The 10,926-nt window shown below is 39.1% G+C and overlaps 3 protein-coding genes across 4 annotated transcripts in view; 2 read left to right on the top strand and 1 right to left on the bottom strand.

The window, feature by feature from the left end:
* The window catches only part of fah (fumarylacetoacetate hydrolase (fumarylacetoacetase)), a 63,792-nt gene that overhangs the window by 17,942 nt on the left and 34,924 nt on the right, over positions 1 to 10,926 (top strand). The gene's annotated exons all lie outside the window — the stretch shown is intronic.
* LOC116718950 (uncharacterized) lies at positions 199 to 2,172 on the top strand. The gene is made up of 2 exons (XM_032561258.1): positions 199 to 1,211; positions 1,487 to 2,172. The coding sequence occupies exons 1-2, from the start codon at positions 390 to 392 to the stop codon at positions 1,817 to 1,819; spliced, it is 1,155 nt and encodes a 384-aa protein (XP_032417149.1). The 5' UTR covers positions 199 to 389; the 3' UTR covers positions 1,820 to 2,172.
* LOC116718949 (uncharacterized) lies at positions 3,138 to 6,531 on the bottom strand. Its single transcript, XM_032561257.1, has 2 exons — positions 5,319 to 6,531; positions 3,138 to 5,157 (listed from the first exon to the last, which is right to left on the bottom strand). Exons 1-2 carry the CDS (start codon positions 5,502 to 5,504, stop codon positions 3,232 to 3,234), a joined length of 2,112 nt encoding a protein of 703 aa, XP_032417148.1. The 5' UTR covers positions 5,505 to 6,531; the 3' UTR covers positions 3,138 to 3,231.

Below are 10,926 nucleotides of genomic sequence, written 5' to 3'. Positions count from 1 at the left end.
TTTCAAAGTCATAGTTATGAGATTCAAAGTCATAATTTCGACTTTCAAAGTCATAATTTCGACTTTCAAAGTCATAATTATGAGATTCAAAGTCATAATTTCGACTTTCAAAGTCATAATTTCGACTTTCAAAGTCATAATTATGAGATTCAAAGTAATAATTTCGACTTTCAAAGTCATAATTTCGACTTTCAAAGTCATAATTATGAGATTTAAAGTCATAATTTCGACTTTCAAAGTCATAATTTCGACTTTCAAAGTCATAATTATGAGATTCAAAGTCATAATTTTGACTTTTCCAAAAAAGCAGACATGCTGTCTTGTGTGACATTTACACAGTATTCCATTTGATCTGTCTAACCAGGAAAACACAGATTTTTCTCCTATTAATGGATTATAAACAAATTGAGGAGTATTTCAGATGTGGTTTAACCAATGATGAAATTCTTGCTTTGCTGGCTGAGGTTCATGGGGTTATTCTTAGCAAGAGGACACTAGAAAGGATTCTTAATAAGAAGAAACTTTGGCGCCGAAAGAACAAAAGTGATGTGAGTGTAGTGGCAGCGTTCATTCGTCAGCAACTAGAAACCTCTGGACAATGTCACGGATATCGATGGATGCACCAAAAATGCTGGATGAATGGTATTGTTACAGACAGGGAAACAGTTCGAGTCCTTTTACGCTTACTAGACGGTGAAGGAGTAGACCTAAGGTCAAGAAATCGACTGAGGAGACGGATTTACTATAGTCGTGGTCCAAACTATGTTTGGCATCTGGACGGCTACGATAAGCTCAAACCATTTGGAATTGGGATCAATGGTTGCATTGACGGTTTTTCCAGAAGGCTAATATGGCTTGAGGCATACAAAACAAATAATGATCCAAGAGTCATTGCTGGATACTTCATGGATGCAGTGATTAAAGCTGAGGGTTGTCCTGAAAGACTTAGAGTGGATTTAGGGACAGAAAATGTTAATGCAGCTGACATGCAAAGATATTTGCATCTTACAGAAGATCAACCTCAAAGTGATAATGTAATATTTGGTCCAAGCACTGGAAATCAGCGGATTGAAAGATGGTGGTTGACCCTGCGAAGTGAATGTATCCAGTTCTGGATGGACCTCTTTGACAAACTGAAAGCAGATGGACACTTCTCGGATAACTTCTTGGACAAAGCCTTGATCCAGTTCTGTTTTCTCCACATAATACAGGTGAGCTTGATTTGAGCTGCTCTGTCTTCTCACCTATTGAAAATATTTATGATTGCTATAAAGTGGTTATAATGTGCAAAGATTTATTTTCTGAGTATGATACTAAATTAATAGCATATCTTAAATATTGCACAGATTGCATGTTTGGGTAGTTGCTTGATTTAAACTTCCCTGTTTTTGGATAAATAACAGTCATGCTAGATTTACACTTCCGTTTTACTTTTGAATGTTTATTTCAAAGCTATGAGTTTAGTCTGGTTTTTGTTTTCTTCTAGAAAGAACTAAATGAAGTTGTTTCAGCTTGGAACCACCACAGGATACGTCCAACACACAATTCACGAAGTCCTCATGGGCGACCATTCATGATGTACACAGTACCTCAGGTGTATGGAACCAGAGACTATCTACACAGCATTGATCTGAACAGGGTTCAAGCCTGCTTGGAAAACTGTGTTTTCAAAGACTTTCCATGCGATGAAGATGTCTTCAGTATCTGTGTGGACCTGATTTCAGAGCATAACCTGAATGTCACAGATGATGTGTTTGCAACAACTGATCTATACATAAGACTCAGACAGCTGATTACCAGAGATTTGGAGCTGCATTGATAAATGTAAAAACATTTTGTTGCGTTGACAGTTTGCTACCTCGTCCCTAATTTGGACTTCAGTAGATATTTGATGACATTGTGAGAGTGGCAGCATTTGCTTCAACACATTGTTGCACCAGTATAAAGATGGGTCAAAGCCATTCACAAGCTCTGTAACTAAGCAAGAAGAGACACTAAAATAAGATAAATCATGCTGAGCTGATAAAATAAGTCTGACATTAGAAAAATATATTGATGCATTGGACAGATGATTTTTGGTTTTGATATTTTCCCTTTATTATCAATATCATTGCATTACAGTTTGAACATTATGCTGAATATTAAACAGGAAATAAAGGAATTGAGAACTGCTGTAGAAACCTCATTATTTTTCAGGTGTGCAAACCAATGCTGATTTAAAGCTTCCCCCGCCCCAAATAAATCACACATATGAACTGGAAAAAGCGGTTTATTGAACTTCAAAATTAAAGTCTCTATTTAGCTATTAGAGAAGCCTTTGAGTGTTTTAAAATAATCCTTTAAGATAATGACAATACTTCAAGGTGTAAAAAAAAAAAAGTGTTCTTTTTCAGTTGTTTTCTGGTTAAATCTGATATTGAGCTACTGCAATGGCACCAATCTGTTATTGAAAATATTTTAAGGTTATGTTTACTTAAAACAAAAATATAAATAAAATGCTGAGTAAACAAAAGAAAATTTTTGAGGAATAACGGTAAATGAAACACTCCAGAACTGCATTCAAACAGAGTAGCAACATGTTCATCCACTGAACATTTAAATTATGTGACTAATATAAGAAACAAAACATCAGAAATTATTCATAAATTATTTATGCAACTAAGAGCTGCTTGTTTACAAGCGCGGCGGCCATATTGTATTTTTAATTGTGTAACAAACCAGCTTTTGCAGCCTCAAGTAAAATTAAAAGTAAAAAAAATTCTAGTAACAATATAAAATATTTCAATTTAATTTAATAAACAGAAAATATTGAGAAAATACATTTTACTGCCAACTCAAATTTATGCTTTAAACTTTAACTTTGGAGTACTTTAACATAAAAACCCCCCAAAAACACTAGTAGTAGAGTACCTACTATGACATTGCAGGTCTTATAAATACTCCAGAGAAAAATAAATTGCAAAAAGTAGAAACTCTGTGGAGTTAAGATGAGGTAAAAAAACTTGTTAAGATAATGCTAAACTTTGAAAGTTTAATACAAAAAGATTTGGTAACACTTTATTTGAAGGGGTGTGCATAAGACTGACATGACACTGTCATAAACATTCCACTTCATGTTCATGACAGATGTTGTCATGTTTATGATAGTGTCATGTCAGTCTTATGCACACCCCTTCAAATAAGGTGTTACCAAAGATTCCTTAAACTCACATGTTCTTCAGCTGAAGTCTGTTAGACTATATCCATCACCCATACACTACTTTCTAGGACCTTGTTTATTTCGTGTCGAAACTCTGGATAGTTATCATAATTAACTGGCAACTCTAGGTAGCAACCGCATGTGTGGGCAACTGGCCGTCTCTGAATACCTTGAAGTTGAGTGAAGCTAACACTGATAGTTTTTTGAAGAAACAAATCAGATCCTGTGCAGAACCGCAGAAAAAGTGACAGGTGTTGTGAGTCTGATTCTCTGAGATAAGAACTTAAATATTTGCTGATGTTTTTCTGCTGTGCATTCATGACTACAGGGTATACAATTGAATTTATAACCTTTCTTAATGTTGGCTGGAGATTTTCATATGCAGCTGTAATACTTTCCATCTCAGACCTCAGAGGGGAAAGGACAGTGCTCCACTGCTCAATAACAAAGGCAGGTTCCTGAATGAGCTTTTGGTGGGCAAGCTCCTCAAGTAGTAGCTCTATGTTATCAGCTGTTGGTACTCTTCGACAGTTATGGATATCCATGATTTCCAGAAGCTCTTCTTTGTCAACACTCTGAAAATCTGAAAGGCAAGATTCAAACACCATCCGATCGTACTCTGTAACATACCTTAAGAAGCTATCAACAAGAGGACTCTTTATAGAACCAAGAACTGCTTGTTCCAGTATTACTGGAGCAAGTTTTATAGGCAGGTACTTCTGTTTTTGCCAGCCAAAGGCAATAATTCGGCCAATGCTTTCCCATTGTTGCTGTCCAAAATCATGACGCAAGTAGGGCACCTTAAAGTTATTGCCCATTGTACACTGTTCATAAAAGTCCTGCCAAAATTCTGAGAGGACATCCCTCAAAACTCCTCCATCATCAACAGCCTTTTCTCGCCTTCCATCAGGGAGCACCACTTGAATACATATGTCCTCCTGAGTGACACCTGGATCACAAAAATGTGAAATTAGTTCTTTCAGGATCTGGCCAAGGATTTCCTTAATCCCTTCTCTCTGAACAATTGGCTCGTTCAAAGAATCAAATTGTGAAGAAGAAAGCACTGGACTAGATGGCTGTGGAGACAGAGGAAGGGTGTCATCAAGACTGACACTATCTGTGTCAGAAATGTGTCCTGTGAAAAAGGTAACAGTGCCACTGTCTTCTAAAATGTCCCCATTGATTCCTGCATCTAGCTCTTGGACATTGGACAAATCACCCATGTCATCAGTAGAGTAAACTAGGTGAACATTATCACTGCTGCTGTTTGTCAGGACACTGCTGGTTCCAACATATATGGCATCAATGCTGTCTGGTGCTTTGGATTGAGTCAGTGGTGTGCAAACTTGACAGTGAGTAGAATACCTTAAAGTGTCTTGGTCATTTCCACTGGGGTTGTCTGGTTCTGAGTCGCTGCCAGTGTCCTTCTTTTTGGTTGTTAGGTAAAAACGCAAAACAGGTAGTTTTGTCTGCTCATAAAGTTCTCCAACTGTAATATGTTCATCAAGTGAATGTTCCTGGAAATCTGTCATGTCAACCTCAAAATCTGTAATTCTTCCATGTGAATTTCTTTGAGACGGAAAAAACAAACCCACTGCCTTTTCAATTAAGTCATTTTTTCTACAGTCCTTTGACACATCAATTTTTCTTGTTCCACCACCTTTCTTTGTCCGAACTTGTAAAAGCTTCCCATCTCGAGAATTCATCCATCCTATCTCAACTTTTCGAACAGTTTTTTGAGCATTTCTGATGCTAACATTTTCTGAGATCTGCTTTTGATCGTTGCCTTTCTTCCTTGAAATCTTGGCTCTCAATCGGTCAAAAAGTTTTGATTTCCGGCCAGCAGGATCATTTTCCCTTCGTCTGCAATATCCGAGAAGTGCCAGTCGGTCACCATAAGATGGGAGATACTCCTTAAGCTGCTCATCTGTCATGAGCAGAAGGACACTGGAGTCAATCTAGAAAACAAAAGTTAAAACAGTTATTTAACCTATAAAAATGGGGGGGAAAACCCAGTAAAAACAGCCACATGATAAAACTGACCTGTCTTCACCATGTCTCTATAATAGTGTTGTATGATAACTTCTAAATGTACTGATTTCCTTAGCAATCTAGCTACCTTATCCTTTTGCAGTCGTTGTATGACTTCCTCTGAAACATCCCGTGATTTTAAGAAGTCATATATCTCATCCATCCTGTGACAATTACACACAATAACTAATGAATAATGTCTAATAAAACATAACATTCCAAAAAATGTATTATGAACATGAGAATAGGGTTGCATGATATTACTGAAAAACATTTCACGATGCAAGCATTTTTTATTATTTTATATCAATAATTTTTTTTATATCTGAAATACTGCCAAACTGGTGATGTGACCTTTCCCATTTTATCCACAGCTTTCACACCATAATGTTTTTAAAAAACATTTATGAGGCACAGTGGTGAAACATTAAACTGCTGCTCCGCAAGTTACTCAACAGCTTGTTGCTAGTTCACCAGTGAGTTAAATGAAGCCATCAACCTAGATGAGCTAGCCTTGAGAGGTTGAGAAGCCTTGACTGTGCCTACATCCTCCAGAATGGTATGTGGTTCTGGATCAGAGTTCAGAGAATATTCTATTGAATATTCTGTCAGACTTACTATCTATTGATATTGATCACGTGTGTATCGTGATCTCTTTTGTAGGTATCCTGAAAGTTGAGTAAAGTTGAGGAGTTAAAATTTTCAACAGGGCCTGCCTGTTTTGGGGATTTTTTAAGTTCCTTGTTTTTCAATTTTTCTTATTTTGAATTGCTTTTGTAAATATTGTCAATGTAAAGCTGTAGATCTCCAGCATTAGCATAAGTGTACATGAAACTGCTAAGAAAACACTTTGAAAACTGATGCATATTGTACTTCCATATTTTACTCTTGTCTAGGCTATGTATCGACAAAAACAATTTAACGGGAAAGATAGTGAATCACATTATGCATAACAAAACGTGCATACAACAAGCTGTGGAGCTTGTTTTAACCTACTAGCTATTGCTTGTATTAATGCCACAAAATAATTATACATATTAACTTATTGAATTTTTGGAGTATAAACTTCTTATCGCACTCTGAAATAAAAACAATCTAATTAACGGACTACTTAAAAAAAACCCGGTTAAATATGCTATAACAAGGTTAGCACGCTTTGACGGTTAACCTGCAGCTAGCTCATGTTGCTAAAACAACGAACGATGTACATAACACCACACGATCAAAAAGCATTCAAAACGAAGGAATCTAAACAAAATCAAAAAAGGCGAACCTACCTTTCACTGACTCTTAAAGCAGTAGCAAAGGTTGGACCTTGGATTTAGGATCATATTTAACTGGGGGCTGGAGCACGCTGTTATTCTAAGGAGGCTTGTCTCCAACTGCTCCGGTATCTCATAATTATGACTTTGAATCTCATAATTATGACTTTGAAAGTCGAAATTATGACTTTGAAAGTCGAAATTATGACTTTGAATCTCATAATTATGACTTTGAAAGTCGAAATTATGACTTTAAATCTCATAATTATGACTTTGAAAGTCGAAATTATGACTTTGAATCTCATAATTATGACTTTGAAAGTCGAAATTATGACTTTGAAAGTCGAAATTATGACTTTAAATCTCATAATTATGACTTTGAAAGTCGAAATTATGACTTTGAAAGTCCAAATTATGACTTTGAAAGTCCAAATTATGACTTTGAAAGTCGAAATTATGACTTTAAAAGTCGAAATTATGACTTTGAAAGTCGAAATTATGACTTTAAATCTCATAATTATGACTTTGAAAGTCGAAATTATGACTTTGAAAGTCGAAATTATGACTTTAAATCTCATAATTATGACTTTGAAAGTCGAAATTATGACTTTGAAAGTCGAAATTATGACTTTGAATCTCATAATTATGACTTTGAAAGTCGAAATTATGACTTCCTGTTGGTCTTTTTTTTTTTTTTCATGGCGGAAATGGGCTTCCATACAAAACTTTTGTGTTCCCTCGCAATACTTTTGCGTTACCTCGCAAAACTTTTGCGTTCCCTCGCAATACTTTCGCGTTACCTCGCAATACTGTACTGGTCAGTTATGCAGCATAATTGAATACTGCAAGCCTTTCTTACGGTGGTCGCCGTACTTTATGCTTTAACCAAACAGTTTTTACTATTAACAAGTTTTTATTATTAAAAACACGACAAACTAATGATGGTAAAGGGCCGCACTGGGTTAACTCGGGGAATCTCGTCTGTCCGTGTATCAATCAACTCCAAACATTCTGTCACAATTATCGATTTATTCCATTTTGATGATTATGCTCCAAACTTTGCAAGGACTGACCGCCCCGCTCACCCGCTTCCTAATACACACAAAGCCAGTATCCTTCCCACTCATACCTGGTGACGTCACTCCCACGTCGACACACCTAAGTGTCAAAGCCGCGTGCTCCTGTCATATCAATAATTACTTATTTCATTCATATGGCTCTTACAGAGCCTCAGTGAAAACTTGTTTATTATTATTAACTGTTTGGTGCAAAATACTGATTGAAAATCGATTTTTTTACTGCATGTTTATGTCTGTTAAGGCTAAGATGGAGCGGCACTGAAAGCAGCTCTTTAAACCATTCAGACTACGAACACAACAGAGACACAATCAAAACTGTCAGATGAATTATTACCCACGATAATAACTCAGAAATAGTCCAAATTATAATGTATTTTTATTTCTTTCCGACTTACGGAAAGTTTCTGTTTATTTCGTAGGTTTGTGGTGCCTTTCTACCCTAAAGAAAGATATAAAACTTCAGATATTTCACAAAAAGATACTAACATTCATGGAAAAACCTCACATAACCTTATATTAAAGCATAAAGTACGGCGTCCACCGTAAGAAAGGCTTGCAGTATTCAATTATGCTGCATAACTGACCAGTACAGTATTGCGAGGGAACGCAAAAGTTTTGCGAGGTAACGCAAAAGAAAAAAAATCCCCCATGTCCCCTAGGGGGCTCCGTACGCTTCAGTCTTTCGCATCAGCTCCGAAACGGCCTTTTTTCTCTCCTCTCCCTCGGGATATTTTTTAGCAAAGACAGAGTGTTTGCTCTTGAAATGTCTTTCCACATTTGACTTCTTGTTGTTTGCCAGTCTTTCGCCACATATTAAGCAGACTGGTGAACCAGTTTCATCAGCGGTGAAAGCAAAATGATCTGTCCACGTAGCATAAAATGTTCTGCCATCTTCAGAATGTTTCCTTTTCTTGGATTTATTCATGATGTATCTTCCAGGCAAGGATCAAAAAGTCAATAAATCAGTGAGCTAAAAAAATGCGGTCTGCCAGACATGTGGGGTACGCCAGGAATGCCTGTCGCACATCGGCTGACATGACGTATGTTTCGGATGCTAAGAATGTTCAAAACTTTTGTTTTAATGTTACAAGTTTACCATAATCTTCAGATTTAGACATTTATTTTAAAATGATTTTAATTTATAATTTTTTAATGATTTAATTTTAATAAAATATTCTATTTCCCAAAGTCACTGGGAGCCACAACAGAAGGATGAAAGAGCCACACGTGGCTCCGGAGCCATTGGTTGCCGACCCCTGCACTAGTCGGAGGAGGAGCAAGCGAAGGCGGTGCGACCGGCAGCGGAAGCGTGGCTGTCGAAGTGGACTAACAGCTAAGCTAAACGCTAACCCCCACAGATCGCCGCTTCCGTCCATCTTCCTCTCCAACGTCCGCTCTCTGGACAACAAAATAGACCATCTGCAACTGGAACTGTCTTCAAAGAGAGAGTTGAGGAACTGCTGCGCTCTTATTCTGACGGAGACATGGCTTAACTCGTCCATACCGGACAACGTTGTTAGCCTGGAGGGGCTCGCTACATTCCGCGCAGACAGGAGCAGTGCTCTCAGCGGTAAAACCCGAGGAGGGGGGCTGTGTATTTACATCAACAACAACTGGTGTAAAAATGCCATGACTGTCGCCAGTTACTGCTCCCCGGACATCAAGCTTCTGACTGTTAACTGCAGACCATTCTACCTGCCCAGGGAGTTTACTGTTGTTAGCATCACTGCTGTGTATGTGCCCCCTAGTGCTAACACTAAAGAGGCTATGTGTTCTCTACCGGACCATCAGTGAGTTGCAATCCTCACACACAGAGGGCGTTTTCATCATTGCTGGGGATTTTAACCAGGCCAACATGAAGACTGTTCTCCCTCACTTCAACCAGTATGTGGATTTTCCAACCAGGGGAGTGAATACTCTAGACTTGGCCTACACCAACATTAAAGAAGCATTCAGAGCAGCCCCCCGCCCCCACCTTGGCTCTTCAGACCACCTATCTGTCATGCTAATTCCTGCATACAAGCCCCTGCTGATCAGAACAAAACCTATAGTGAAGCAGGTGAGGGTGTGGACTGAGGGGGCCATGGAGGCACTCCAGGACTGTTTTGAGTGCTCTGACTGGGAGATGTTCAAGGCAGCAGCCACTCACAACGACCAGATCAACATCGATGAGTACGCCATGACTGTGTCAGCCTACATCAACAAGTGCACAGAGTACGTCAGCATCACTAAGAACATTATCACCCGGGCCAACCAACAACCCTGGATGACTAAGGAGGTACGGGAAATGCTAAAAACATGGAACTCAGCCTTCAAGTCTGGCGACAAGGAGGCACTGAGGACAGCGAGAGCCAACTTGAACCGTGCTATCAGGTTAGCAAAGCGAACCCACAGTCAGAAAATACAGGAGTTCTTCCACGACACCAGCAACACCAGGAGTATGTGGCAAGGCATACGGGCGATCACAGATTACAATCCATCCTTCCCCCCAGTGGGCGAAGTTGATGCTGACTTTCTCAATGGACTCAATAACTTTTTTGGGAGGTTTGAGGCACTGAACAGTACTCTGGGCAAAGAAAACTGTTCCCCACCAGGAAGAGGAGGCACTCTGCCTGGACACAGCCGATGTGTTGAAGACTCTGAAAAGAGTCAACCCACGGAAGGCCCCAGGCCCCGACAACATACCTGGGCGGGTGTTCAGGGAATGCGCAGGTCAGCTGGCTGGTGTCCTAACAGACATTTTTAACACCTCACTGGACCAAGCCACAGTGCCAGCCTGTCTCAAAACTGCCTCCATCATTCCGGTGCCAAAGAAACCTCAAGTCACCTCTTTCAACGATTTCCGGCCTGTGGCACTGACTCCCATCATGATGAAGTGCTTTGAAAGGCTGGTAAAAGAACACATCGTCTCCAGACTAGGGGTTGAATGACTACATATTTTTTAAGGTCGACTACATCATGATAATAGTCGAGTCGATGTCGACTAGTCGCGGTGACGTCATAGTGACGTAAGCGCAAAAACCCTTCACAACTACTTGGAGGCTTTATTAGCTATTTTCACGGCAAATATTGACCCCCCCCCCCACACACACACACACACACACACACACACCCACACACACACACTCTCCCCTTCTCCTGCTTTTACTAAGTCTATTATGGAGATTCTTCGTGAGCAGCGGGGAAAAGTTTGTTGCACAAAGTCGGGTCTGACTTTTTTTTTTCTAAACGCCGGCTGATGCTGATGATCTCTGGATAGTTACTATAGGAGTCAAATTATCACACTGACTACATGGTGCTTTTGGAACATCACAAGCCAAACTTGTTATGAACGGATCCCGTTTGGTTACAGCTG

The sequence above is a fragment of the Xiphophorus hellerii genome, chromosome 4 (assembly GCF_003331165.1).
Source record: "Xiphophorus hellerii strain 12219 chromosome 4, Xiphophorus_hellerii-4.1, whole genome shotgun sequence".
NCBI classification, from domain to species: domain Eukaryota; kingdom Metazoa; phylum Chordata; class Actinopteri; order Cyprinodontiformes; family Poeciliidae; genus Xiphophorus; species Xiphophorus hellerii.
Note: the sequence above shows the minus strand (reverse complement) of the source record. Positions and strands in the feature narration are given on the sequence as shown.

Excerpts from the sequence above, each read along its gene's own strand:
- LOC116718949 (XM_032561257.1), bottom strand. The coding sequence starts at position 5,504 with ATGTTTTTCAGTAATATCATGCAACCCTATTCTCATGTTCATAATACA. Across the intron at positions 5,158-5,318 it reads AACGACTGCAAAAGGATAAG|ATTGACTCCAGTGTCCTTCT; the intron begins GTAGCTAGATTG and ends TTTGTTTTCTAG.
- LOC116718950 (XM_032561258.1), top strand. The coding sequence starts at position 390 with ATGGATTATAAACAAATTGAGGAGTATTTCAGATGTGGTTTAACCAAT. Across the intron at positions 1,212-1,486 it reads GTTTTCTCCACATAATACAG|AAAGAACTAAATGAAGTTGT; the intron begins GTGAGCTTGATT and ends GTTTTCTTCTAG.